The following is a 13,976-nucleotide window of genomic DNA, read 5'->3' as shown; positions in this document are numbered from 1 at the left end:
GAACAGTCAAGGACAATCCACAGACCACCTCCAAAAAGCTGCAGCATCATCTTGCTGCAGATGGTGTCACTGTGCATCAGTCAATAATACAGCACACTTTGCACAAGGAGAAGCTGTATGGGAGAGTGATGAGAAAGAAGCCGTTTCTGCAAGCACACCACAAACAGTCGCCGAGGTATGCAAAAGCACATTTGGACAAGCCAGCTTCATTTTGGAAGAAGGTCCTGTGGACTGATGAAACAAAGATTGAGTTGTTTGGTCATACAAAAAGGCGTTATGCATGGCATCCAAAAAAACAGCATTCCAAGAAAAACACTTGCTACCCACTGTAAAATTTGGTGGAGGTTCCAACATGCTTTGGGGCTGTGTGGCTAATGCCGGCACTGTGAATCTTGTTAAAGTTGAAGGTCGCATGGATTCCACTCAGTAGCAGCAGATTCTTGAAAATAATGTTCAAGAATCAGTGACGAAGTTGAAGTTACGCCGGGGATGGATATTTCAGCAAGACAATGATCCAAAACACTGCTCCAAATCGACTCAGGCATTCATGCAGAGGAACAAATACAATGTTCTGGAATGGCCATCCCAGTCCCCAGACCTAAATATCATTGAACATCTGTGGGATGATTTGAAGCGGGCTGTTCATGCTCGGCGACCATCAAACTTAACTGAACTTGAATTGTTCTGTAAAGAGGAATGGTCCAAAATACCTTCATCCAGGATCCAGGAACTGATTAAAAGCTACAAGAAGCGACTAGAGGCTGTTATCTGTGCAAAAGGAGGATCTACTAAATATTAATGTCACTTTTCTGTTGAGGTGCCCATACTTTTGCACCGGTCAAATTTCGGTTTAATGCATATTGCACATTTTCTGTTAGTACAATAAACCTCATTTCAATCCTGAAATATTACTGTGTCCATCAGTTATTAGATATATCAAACTGAAATGGCTGCTGCAAACACCAAAATATTTAGAACTAAAAATGATTAAGATTAATAGGGGTGCCCAAACTTTTTCATAGGACTGTATTTTGCTGGGTTTTTGAGCAAAAACCAGGAGTAGATTGAGCAGAAAGGAGAAATCCAGAAAATGTAATTGAATGCAAGCTCATATGATTGTCCAACTCTTTGGGTCAGACTCTAAACCAGTCTTTTGGCATAAAAGACAAATTACAACCCCCAGGGATGTGACTTTTAAATGCTATTTACTACAAAAAGTGTTGCAATTGACATTTTTACAGTGTCTTCACCAATTTCCAAGAAGGAGGTGCAGTGAGGATGTGCCATTGGACTCACTAGTATTTACACCAATCTCCCAGTGTGGTAATTGTGGGATATTATCACTAACTCACCCTGAGGAAGGTGTAGTAAAAGGCAATATGTGGGGGCAATATAGGGAGCATTGGTGACCATCAGTAGTGTCCGCTACAAGATTTTAACAACGGATACTATCAGAATATTAATAAATCCATTAAAAACTCCATTTTTTTTAAATTAAGTCTTAAAGTGAAGTCTTATGTTAGACAGCCCCTACACATGTAATTTATAAAGATTTTTTGCATTTATTACATGCTGTACAGTTGGTTTTTGGAGTTTGTGTCTTGGCGATTCCTGACATTACTAAAACAGAGCTCACTATAGAACATTTGTTACAAATTCCTAATTAAAATGTGGCAACATTGACACTATAAACCTGCAGCCTAAAGGAATGCATTTTATGTAAAAAAAACCAAAAACAAACAATTAAAGGCTAAGGCCCCAGGTTGCGGAAACGCAGCTTTTTTGTTGCATTTTTTTGAGCCAAAGCCAAGAATGGCTACAAATGGAATCAGAAATATATAGAAAGCTCTTAAACTTCTGCTCAATCTAACCCTGGCTTTGGCTCAAAAAACCCAAAACAAAATCTGCAAAAAAAAAAAAAAAAGCTATGTTTCCGTAATGTGGATCCCCAACCTAACAGGGGATTTGGCTCAGACCACTAATCATCACCAGCGTGAAAAACTGGTGCCCCCTATCACATCATGGCAGAAAATGAACGGAGAAGTGGCTATGCATGTATGTTTCTCTCCATTCACGTAATTTGAAAAAAAAACACAGCTTAGGACCAACCTTCCAATGACTTCTGTACACCTCCATGTGTAGCAGCAAAAAAAGTTGACATAAGTCATATGTGTCTTTCTTTAAATTAGTTATTTCTGGATAAGCTTAGTAGGTTTTTAGGTTGGACTTGATGGCCTTATCCACTTACCGTATTTTACGGACTATAAGGCGCACTGGACTAGAAGGCGCATTGCCCATGAGCGCCTTATAGTCCGTCTCGGTTCATATATAAGGCGCACCAGACTATAAGGCGCAGTCTGGTGCGCATTATATGTTATTGAAAGCGGCGGCACGCAGACTTTGCCAGCGGCCGCTTAACCCCCCGCGTGCCAGCCGCTTCTATTGGAAGCGCTCGGCAGGCGAGGAGGGGCTCTATCAGCAAAATCATGCTGATAGAGCCCAACCGTAAACGTTATATCAAACTACCCCCCCGTTTTAACATAAAACCCTGAAACAGAATGTGAAACTTACCGAACGGTGCAGGGTGGGCGGGCATTCAGGCCTCCTCTTCCTCCGATGTTCCGTCCTCCTCCTCCGGTGCTCGCGAACTGATAATGGCCTGGGCGCATGCGCAGTAGCCGTAGTAGAAGCATTATGATATTGCGCATGCGCCCAGGCCATTATCAGTTAGCAAGCGCCGGAGGAAGTGGTCAGGACATCGGAGGAAGAGGAGGCCTGAATGCCCGCCCGCCCACCCTGCACCGTTCACCCACCCTGCACCGCTTGGTAAGTTTCTCGTTCTGTTTCAGGGTTCTGTTTCACGCCAGCGTGACAGCAGGGCTGCCGGACACTTCCCATTCATTTCTATGGTAGCCGGCATGCGAGCGCTCCCCATAGAAATGAATGGACTGCTTTTTTCCATTCATTTCTATGGGGAGCGCTCGCATGCCGGCTCCCATAGAAATGAATGGGAAGTGTCCGGCAGCCCTGCTGTCACGCCGGCGTGTACGGCTGTGATACACGCTGGCGTTCCGTAGTGTGAATGCACCCTTACGGTGCCTTTTATGTATGTATGGAAGCGGCACGCAGACTTTGCCGCCGCTTCCAACCATATATAAGGCGCACCGGACTATAAGGCGCACTTACGATTTCTGAGGAAATCGTAGGTTTTTATGTGCGCCTTATAGTCTGGAAAATACGGTATGTTATTTTATGTTACTTCTACTTTTTTTGTGCCCCCCAAAAAATCATCTATTCTCCATATCGGTATGGCTTCAAAGAGGCGAAATCTGCATCCCCAAAATATGGCATAAATATTGAGAGTAACCTTTTAACAATAAAGTGAGTTAATCACTGTAGAACTTTGCGCTTAGATTAAAACAAGTTTATCCTTATTTCCACGGGGCATTTCTGGTGTAACCAAAGGATTTGCCAGAAAGATTCAAATCCCAAATGTGGGACCCACATCTATCTCAAAAACAGGAGTTCCAAAGTAGCAGAGCAGGAACCCTTATTTTTGTAACTGCCATACAAATAATTGTATAGACCTGCACATACATGGCCACCTCTCCTTTTACCATGAAAGTAGGGTTAGGAAACTCCAATTCTTGGAACAGATGTGGGACCAGCATCTGTAGGGCACATCATATACCTATAAATTTGCAGATGGGAATACCACTTGAAAGAGTATATCCAGAGTTAGAAAAAAAAAAAAAAAAAGTCATTGTTTTTCCTCCTGTTTATTATCACCATAAAACTACATACCTCTTTCCTTATTTTTGGACATTAGCAGCAAAATTCTGGAACAACCCGCTTTCAAAGTCAAATGTCATGCAATACATCAAGAGCCATTTCTCAGGACGATGTTGAAAACATACATAAATGCTGGCCAATAAAAGAACAAAACAGTAGATGTAGCATTACATCCAATGAGGTATTTACACATAAAGAGGACTCCAAACAGCTGGACATAATTATAATAAAATCATGTTTGTAAATACAGCAGCGGTTCACAAATTGTTTAAACAATTTTATACAAGGACTCCTGACACAATCAATAAATATAATTTACCTCTCAAAAAAATATTCATTTCTGTAAAAAGAAAACACAGAATCTTAGTTACAAGGGTAACCATATATAGATTAATATGTCTGCTGCAATTAAAATGATGGGGGGGGGGTACGAGGCATCAAGTTCAAATTATAATTTAATAATCCTCCAATTTGGTATACAAATTTATAGATTTATGAGGATGTTTAGTTAAAACGCTCAAATAAAATAAATTAAGAAAAGGTGCCCAAGGTAAGAGTTTTACATTAAAACAATGTTTCTAAATTTTAGATTTTCATTTTGAAATTAAAAAAAGAAAATCCATTTATTCTCAATGTCCAATATTTCACTGCTGCTGCTTCTTGTACAAAGATGCTTTTCCGAACGCAAGTTTGTTCCAAAAAAAATAAAAATAACAAAGTAGAGGCGTATTCCTGGACGGCCTAGGGCTCCATCTCTGGCAGTGTCCTTCCACCTTCCACCCTTAAAATTCCTGGTGTGGCTTCTTTTGAGAGGCTTTTCCCTGAGTCATGTATTTAGCGGAAAGGCTGCCTGGAAAATAAATAAAAAAAAAAAAATTCAACTGGTGGAGTATAAGAACCAAATCTATTATACTACTTGCTGGTGGAAAGAGAATGTCCAGCAGTCTCTTTCACTGTAATGAAAAGCTGGCCATACACATAAGGGGGCGTTCACACTTGCGCCTCTGTCTGACCGCCGTGTTTCCGTCCTAATTCTTGGGGAAACTGGACAGGGGACGGCTTGCCGGCAGTCAGTTTTAAAACCCATTCATTTGAATAGGTTTTTAAAGCAAACTGCCAGTGTCCGTATGCAGAGTCTCTGCTTGGAAACCTTTTTTTTTTTTTTTTTTTTTTCAAATGGACACAAAGTCGGACATGCAGGACTCTGTATCTGTCCAAAAAAAAAAAAAAAGCTCAGTCAGCTGTTCAGTTCTGTACCCCAGGGCTGGAGAGAAGGGCGTTCCTAACAGTTTAACAGTTTAGTTTGGCTGTGAGGAATGCCCCCCCCCCACCCCATCAACAATACATAATTTTTTTTATATATATATATATATATATATATATATATATATATATATATATATATATATATATATATATATATAACGCCTCACCATACAGTCCTATGGTGAGGTGTTTTTAGGAGGAGGAATTTGAGGCAGTTTCCTGACCAAAAAAAAACTGAGTGAACGCAGCCTAACATAGCCCTGCACTGTCAGAGGGGAAAGGGTCGGGGGCATTCCTAACTGCCCAGTGATGACGCAAGTCTATGGACATCTACTGTCGGGGGAAAGGGTGTGGGAGCATTCCTAAATGCCCAGTGATGACGCAAGTCTATGGACGACTGTCGGGGGACTCACACTATCACGGTCAACTTTCTAGCAGTATATAAAACCAAATGTGCAGGAGGACATGAAAGGTCCTCTTTAAGAGGTGGAAATACAAAGAGACATGGGGGAATAAGGATAGGGGGATTTGTGGCCCAAATAATAAGCTACTTATTCACAGCTGAAGAACTTTAAAAGGGTAATTTGGGACTAATATTTTTTTTTGCTGTGGCCTCGTCATTACTTACCAAGCACAACACTGTATAGGGGCTGTGCTTGGTATCTCAGCACAATTCATTTGAATGGGACTCAGCTGCAGCATAGCCATGTGACATGATGGACATGATGTCAATGCCTGAGAAAAAGTAGCAGCCCTCAATATCAGAGTGCTGGAAAACTATAGAGGGAGTCGGATGGTAGGTAACTTACATAAAGCTTGAAAAACCAGCTTGCTAATAAGAGTCTCTAATTTGTCAGTTTTCCCATGTATAAAATGTGTGATCAATGCAAGGAACAGGTACATGGTTTATTCTTTCAAGAACCGTGCAAAGGGCCAGTGGTGTAGAAAAATGTGGATTTAGATATCCATAAGGAAGGGTGCTTTACAGTGGTCAAACGATGGAATGCCCTACCCCAAGAATACTAATGGTGGATACTATGTTAGCATTTAAAAAGGGCTAGATAATGGCATTGACATAAATAATTGGATACCACCGAATTGCATTATTTTTCTAACAATTAGAAATGAAATTGATTATTGGGGATGAGAGGGATTAGTTCAGGGATTTTTCTGATTGCCACATTTGGAACCAGAATGGTATATTTCCCCTTAGAGCAGATTTTGCTTACTTTTTTTTTTTTTTAGCTAAAGCCAAAAGTTACTTCAGAATGAGAAATATAAAAAAGAAGCTCTTATACTTCTCCCTTTTGCTGAATGCATTCCTTTGCCTCAAAAATCTGCAAAAAAACAAAACGCAACTTCTCTGCAACATGTGGCCATTGGTATCCACCTTACAGGGCTATTTGCCTTTATCTGCATCAAATCTGGGGACTTCTAATTTAGGCTTGATGGACACATTTATTTTTCCCAACAAAGTTTTAAGATTTTGTATCCACAAATAGTGATACATGTCCGATCTCTGGGATCCCACCAACAATGAACAGTATAGCTTACAGTAAAAATGTTACCTGACTGAGGACTGAAAGAGATCTTCAATTTCCTTTTGTCATCTTGCAGTGGTACTACCTGAAATTTTGCAGTGTCATTAGCCTTCAATTTGTTTTATACAAATAAAACTGAACATTACAGATTTCAAAATGAGTTATGGGACCTTTTTCTAAGGGCTTGTCCATATAAATGAGCTAGTGAATGCAGAGATTTCAGAAGGCAGATTGCTATGCTCCACCTACAATACTACCATTGAATGCCAGCAATTCTGCTTCTCCACTCTGCTCACTACCAAATGACATAAAAATATACACAACCGTGCAAGCATGAAGCAAATCAATTCTAATTTATACTATACCCTAAAGCATCTTAACATAGGTCACATGTTTTGCGTACACGCAACAGCCATTCACCAGAGAAATATGAATAAACATGTGTACAGACTTCAAAATAAGTGTCATTTCCTTATATTTTGTATGGATACGGATGAGATTAAAGCAGTATTCCAATACGGATATTCATGGCTACAACCACAGTATATCCCATAAGCACACGTTCCCTCTGGGAGCAGAATCAGTTTAGAGAAAAGGTCCATGTTCAGAGGACTGTGCATACATAAGCCTTTCCATTGACTTGTACGAGACTTCCAAAAATAGTGGCATAGGCAGGCAAACTTGGCCATCTTCAGAGGTCCCATATAAGTGAATACAAAGATTTGAACATGCATGGCCCACTCTCATTCAGTTGCAGCCATGAATGGGACCTAGTTCTTTAGAGCTGTGATCCCAGAGTAGTGTTGTGCCTGCACTCCTGGTAAAATTGAATCGATCAAGAAATGAGTGTTGTCAGCAAATGTACAGCATATAGAAGGATGTTAACAGAAATCCATGCTATGCCTTACAAACATTATCACGTTTAAAATAAGAGTTTGAAACATACCGTATTTTCCGGACTATAAGGCGCACATAAAAACCTACGATTTCCTCAGAAATCGTAAGTGCGGCTTATAGTCCGGTGCGGCTTATATATGGATGGAAGCGGCGGCAAAGTCTGCGTGCCACTTCCATACATACATAAAAGGCACCGTAAGGGTGCATTCCCACTACAGAACGCCGGCGTGTATCACAGCCGTACACGCCGACGTTACAGCAGGGCTGCCGGACACTTCCTATTCATTTCTATGGGAGTCGGCATGCGAGCGCTCCCCATAGAAATGAATGGACAGACACTTCCCATTCATTTCTATGGGAGCCGGCATGCGAGCGCTCCCCATAGAAATGAATGGAAAAAAGCAGTCCATTCATTTCTATGGGGAGCGCTCGCATGCCGGCTCCCATAGAAATGAATGGGAAGTGTCCGGCAGCCCTGCTGTCACGCCGGCCTGAAACAGAACGTGAAACTTACCGAGCGGTGCAGGGCGGGCGGGCGGGCATTCAGGCCTCCTCTTCCTCCGATGTTCCGTCCTTCTCCTCCGGCGCTCGCTGATAATGGCCGGGGCGCATGCGCAATATCATAATGCTTCTACTACGGCTACGCATGCGCCCAGGCCATTATCAGTTAGCGAGCGGCGGAGGAGGAGGACGGAACATCGGAGGAAGAGGAGGCCTGAATGCCCGCCCACCCTGCACCGCTCGGTAAGTTTCACATTCTATTTCAGGCTTTTACTTTAAAACGGGGGGGTAGTTTAATCTAACTTTTACGGTTGGGCTCTATCAGCATGATTTTGCTGATCGAGCCCCTCCTCGCCTGCCGAGCGCTTCCAATAGAAGCGGCTGGCACGCGGGGGGTTAAGCGGCCACTGGCAAAGTCTGCGTGCCGCCGCTTTCAATAACATATAATGCGCACCGGACTGCGGTTTATAGTCCGGTGCGCCTTATATATGAACTGAGACGGACTATAAGGCGCTCATGGGCAATGCGGCTTATAGTCCAGTGCGCCTTATAGTCCGTAAAATACGGTAATCATGAAAATGAATGAGCTGCACATTTAAGCGTTACGGTGCTCCCAGTCATGCAGCTGTGAATAAAAATGCCCCATTTCATTTACCTGAATGGGGCAATACTGCAGATAACTGCACAGATGAAAGCACTGTAGGAGATGAAGTGTTAAACTAGTTCTGCAGGGACTTAATTTTCAGACAATATGGTGGTTCCAGTGGTGGAGCCCCCATAGATTAGAACTGCATTCACAATACAGTTTTGTTTCCCATTTTTGTTCCCCCTCAATATATCAGCTTGATTGGCTACCTGGATAAACCTTCCTTGGGGTTTCAGTGGACTGGATGCAGATGGAGATCCAAATGGTGCATCAGACTTGGGGCTACCTATTATAAAAGGAAGAACAGTAGAAAACTAACCAGTTAGTATAAAACTCATTGAACACAAGCAAAACAAAAACCTTTTCCAATTAAAGCACTTATATGCTGTATAGTTGCCTTATGGCACACTTACTTGCAGACCCTTTGTATTGAGGACACTCTTTCTTGATATGACCTTCTCTTCCACATATAAAGCAACGCTTTTCCCTCAATTCCTCCTGTCTCCTCCACTTTTCACCTGAATATTTTGGTGTCCTCTCTCTGCCGGTTTCAATAGTGCTTCGGGCTCCCTGATGGGGCTTCTTGGGTGGGGTGCACAGCTTTCCATCCAAATAGGAGGCATCGCTTTCCATGCTATTATTCATTTCCTTATCTTCTGGTTTTCTTTGTCTTCGCTGGTCTGCATATCTTTGGTTTGTAGGTTTTTCATGATTTCGCCTCCTAACTCTACAAACACACAAAAAAAAAAAAAAATGTCCGATTCTTCTTTCCCCTAACAATCAGAACTGGTTGGACTAATTATCAGCAGGATTTTTTATTAAAAGCAGTGAAATATATCACTTTTATCTAATTAGTTTTTATTTTCAGATCGTAGTTTTTTTTTTTCTTCTGTACAGTGTTACCATCTACCAATTTCATTATAGTTCACCAGCCATATGAAAATAAACCTATCATTACTACAATCTAAACTTACACACTATAAAAAGCAGTAATTTCTTGTGTAATATCGTCAAAAAATACACACAAAAAAAAGTTATATTTTCTTTACTTTTCTGTGCCAAAAGACTACAATAAAATAATTCTATATCTCCCAAAAACAGGCTACAAAAGAGTTACTTACTTTCTCCTCATAGGGCAGTCTTTCATAAAGTGTCCAATTTTGCCACAAATGCGGCAACATCTGTCATTTGGAGCAACTTCTCCTTCAGTCAAGACATCTGGATCAAAGAAATATTCCTATCCAGAGGTGTAAAAAAAAAAAAAAAAAAAAAAAAAAAAAAAATTTCCATGATTTATAATGGACAGGGGTTTGTAATTAGCCAAAAGCACTTTGTTAGCAAAGTCAGCTAGCTTTAGATTGCCGATCATGAGGAATAACCTAATTTCTGGCCATTATTTGATTTGCATTCTGCATTTATTATTAGTTTTTGTCATCTCTCAGTTCCAACAGTAATTCACATTTTTCTCTATGCTAGAGGCAGATTTATTATGCCTTGCACAGCAGTTTTCAGTTGTATAAAGGTATAAAAAGGTTTCACATTTTTTGCACAAATCAAGTTTTTGCGTATAAAATGTGTGACACTTCTATGCCGCCCTCACCACTTCCCCATTAGGAGCAAGTGGAGAACGCGTGCTGGGTGTCAGATTTACTATTAAAGGATACTGGAAATATATACTAACTACATGTGGGTTTAGATTCCCCTCCAGGTGCAGGGCATGGCGGAGGAACAGGAGGGTGTACCCTGTACCATTGATACAGATATGAAGACTCTTCCTAGTATCAGAAAATGGGCCGGGAAATGGAGGGAATGTCACATGACTGTCCCAGGGACATAGGTAACTATACATTTTTGCTACAGTATTTCATTTAGAAAGTAGGCGTGACACACACACACACACACACACACACACACACACACACACACACACACACACACACACACACGGAGACTATAATTCACATTTCCAACAATCAGGAAACTGCTATAATTATGTCCAAATACCATTTTGGATGGATATTCCTTAGGGATTCCTTTCACTGGAGTGCCAAACAGACGTCTTCCATTGATAAAAGCTTTCATTATAAAATTTGTCACTATGGAGATAGATAAATATTTATGTCACTTCCAATATAGGATAATATGGTACAATATACACATAGTTCAAATACTTACTCTTCCTGGATAATCCAGCTCCAAGGTTGTGAGTTAAATCAAAGGGGTCTATTGTCATAAAAGCAAAAAACATGACAATGAGTAGTTTCCATAATATACAAAAGATACACAACACGAAAGCCAGTAAATTCAGCTCAGCAGTAAACCACAACGATTGAGGTCTTAACAACTAAACAGTTTTTCTGAATTATTTAATTTTTATAGGAATACGCAAGTATAAAAAGCAGAAATTGCTATCTATATGTGAATTAGCCCTCCTCCAAGGCTATGAAGGAGTACTGTGGGTGGGGGTATCATTTCCCCCAGAGCCCAGTGATGGTGCTAGGTTGCATTGTTTGCCCTTTTGACAGTGGGCATATATCGGCGGTGAAAACAACTGCAATATATGCGGCACTCAGGCACATATCGGCAAAGTGGAAAAGTGTACTGCATTTAGTGCAGTCAGCTTTGTATTGGTATATAATAGCGTCCATCTCTGAGGACATGAAAGGTTCTTTATAAAGGACAGTTTATGTTAATATGTAAATCCAGAAAAACCCCTTTAAAACAGGCTTGGGTTACATCTAGGATATAAGCTTATTTACAGACGCCGCCTTTTCCCCCCTCAAAAGAGCACTGGATGACCTGATAAACATCTCTCCACAGAAAACAGTGCTCCTCATGTTCTCATTAAGAAATACACATATCTTTAGAATGACGTAAATCACATCGCTGAGTAGCAATCTAAATGTATACTTACCTTCAATGACAATATACTTAGAAGTCCACTGCTTTTTAAAAGTGGTCAGCAAACTCTTTTTTCTGATTGAGATGACATGTTCTTTAAAATCAAAGTCTTCAGTGTAAAAGCGAAGGAGGCCCAGCCATAGTTCGCCAACAGATTCTTTATTTTTTCCATATTCTGGCCAGTACTTTGGCTAAAAATCAAAAAGTTACAAACAGTACAATATTTTAAAGTGCAATACTTGAAAGTGAAGACGTGCAAACACAATGTAAACAAAGATCTGCTAGTGTAATATCTAAAGAAGATCGCCATCTTGCTTCTAGGAATCAGCCTTAAAATAGGGATAACATTTGGGTATATTATGGCTTTTGTACAATTCTCTTCCAGACCTAGTTTTTACAAAGTTCACAATGCAGCCAAAATGTCATGTTACCTGTATTTTGTGATTCGGTAGGATTACAGCGATACAAAAACACCCATAAATGTTTTTATATTTCTGCATAAGACATTTCTTTTGTACAGCCAGATGTACTTTTTACTTATACCAGTTTAGGCAATGCCATGTTTTGATATTATGTATTCAAACTTTTATTGGAGGCAAAACTGCAAAAAAACCTGCCTCAGCTCTTTTTAATTTCTCTCCACTAGTGTACCGTCTACGTCAGTTTCCATCCAGCTCGCCCCATTCAGACTTCAGAGCGAGGCATAAGGTACAGGGATTAGCCTAAAATGTCTTTCCTGACGATAGACTCCATTTAACGGATATTATAACTCATGTACATCAGTCTTTTACATTTTGCGGTTTTGTTATAATATGATCTACAATTAGGACAAGTCCAAAATGCTTAAATAAGATTAAATGAATTGTTTTCAGGAAATGGGCCTTTGTAATGTATGCAGCTCCTAAAGATAAGCTCACCACAAAGTCAAAAAGGGAGCATATACTTACCAGATCTTCTATTTGGGAAAAAAAATACACATTCCAGCCATCAACCAGTATTTCAGGCTTACAGCCATTAGTGTAGATCTAAAAATAGAAGGAAATAAAAAACAAGGTTTACAAATGCAAAATAGACTTTTGAACTCATTGCAAAATGCTTTTGCTGTTGTATTCTGTTGTATTTATTGAGACAAAACAACATGGGTATAGACCCGACCCCTAGGAGACTGACACTAGAAATAAAATAAATCGGCTCTGATTCTGGACTATACCCTCTCCACAAACACTGTACTAGCCAATTTGTAACGCAGGCATAGGAAGGAAAAACAAAAACAAAACACACACACATGCAGAAATTTGAACTAATATGTCATGAATAGAGATGAGCGAACACTGTTCGGATGAGCCGATCCGAACAGCACGCTCCCATAGAAATGAATGGAAGCACCTGTGACGCCGGCCGGCCGCCGGCAAAGTCAGCGTCACATGTGCTTCCATTCATTTCTATGGGAGCGTGCTGTTCGGATCGGCTCATCCGAACAGTGTTTGCTCATCTCTAGTCATGAACCTGAAAACGAACCAAAACAGGGGAAAAACCAAAAGAAGGTGATGATTCACCCTGACCACTTTGGAAAGAGATGCCGCCAGAGAGGACAGAACAGAGTCCTCTGAGATATGTTCCTCCTCCTGCACAGATGAGCTCCTGTGTAGCAGTGGTTATAGATATGCCTAGCTGAGGCTCCGGGTAGGAGTTCAAGGCATACCCCCAAAAGAAGCAGGCTGGGCAGGGGGACACTAGGTTCCTCCTGCTGTAGCCCTATTTGGGGAGGCCCAGAGGATGAGGGGGGATGCGATTGGATTTCCCAGTCCTTTAGTGAGGACGTCTCCTGGAAGAGGAACTGAGAACACTAGGGAGGGGAATTTGGGGTGCGTTGGCAGAGCAGCAATAGGGACGGGCAGCCATTCCAAGAGACACACTGCAGACTAGCAAGTCTGGTTGACTCACCCATGGCCAAAGTACGGAAAAGCCGTCCAGACCAAAAGGAGCCTGGCGAGCTTGGGTGGAAGCACTGAGAGCAGATGGGCATTGGATAGCTGCAGTGACCTGCAAAAACAGCAGGTGCATGTGAAAAAAAAACAAAAAAAAAACAAGAAAAACAACAAAACACACAAGTGCTGGTGCCGGGAGAAGCCAAGGATTGGATTGGCCCTGCCCTGGAGGACACTAAGAAGGGAGGACTGTGCAGAGTAAGTCCCCCAGTGCAAGCTCCAAAAGACTTTTTTTTAAACATATAAAACTCTGCAGAATTCCAGGACCTGGGGGGGAAAGAACTTCCCACAGGCCATAGGAGGACAGGAAACCCGGGAAGAAGTTAGGCCTAGGTGCGGACACCACCCTGAGACCTGAAAAAGACATCAGTGGAGCATGGGGGGGCGGGAACAAAGAGGGAAGGGTTGACAGGGACACGCGAGGAAGAAAAGGGACCCGATGTC

The 13,976-nt window shown here is 41.3% G+C and overlaps 1 protein-coding gene across 2 annotated transcripts in view; it reads right to left on the bottom strand.

The window, feature by feature from the left end:
* Window positions 1–3,763: 3,763 nt before the first annotated feature.
* Window positions 3,764–13,976, bottom strand: part of TUT7 (terminal uridylyl transferase 7) — a 40,923-nt gene continuing 30,710 nt past the window's right edge. The window contains exons 21-30 of one of the 2 annotated variants that reach the window (XM_075277889.1): window positions 13,489–13,587; window positions 12,492–12,569; window positions 11,558–11,735; window positions 10,819–10,866; window positions 10,648–10,739; window positions 9,765–9,880; window positions 9,057–9,370; window positions 8,853–8,929; window positions 6,627–6,684; window positions 3,764–4,642 (exon numbers count right to left, since the gene is read on the bottom strand). In XM_075277889.1, the coding sequence (XP_075133990.1) occupies window positions 4,575–4,642; window positions 6,627–6,684; window positions 8,853–8,929; window positions 9,057–9,370; window positions 9,765–9,880; window positions 10,648–10,739; window positions 10,819–10,866; window positions 11,558–11,735; window positions 12,492–12,569; window positions 13,489–13,587 (1,128 nt within the window). In that variant the 3' untranslated portion in view covers window positions 3,764–4,574. The remainder of the gene's footprint in view (window positions 4,643–6,626; window positions 6,685–8,852; window positions 8,930–9,056; window positions 9,371–9,764; window positions 9,881–10,647; window positions 10,740–10,818; window positions 10,867–11,557; window positions 11,736–12,491; window positions 12,570–13,488; window positions 13,588–13,976) is intronic. The other variant, XM_075277897.1, reaches the window with a different exon arrangement.

Source organism: Leptodactylus fuscus, chromosome 1, assembly GCF_031893055.1.
Source record: "Leptodactylus fuscus isolate aLepFus1 chromosome 1, aLepFus1.hap2, whole genome shotgun sequence".
In the NCBI taxonomy this organism is placed as follows: domain Eukaryota; kingdom Metazoa; phylum Chordata; class Amphibia; order Anura; family Leptodactylidae; genus Leptodactylus; species Leptodactylus fuscus.
The sequence above is the reverse complement of the archived record's forward strand: the minus strand, read 5'-3'. Positions and strand labels throughout refer to the sequence as shown.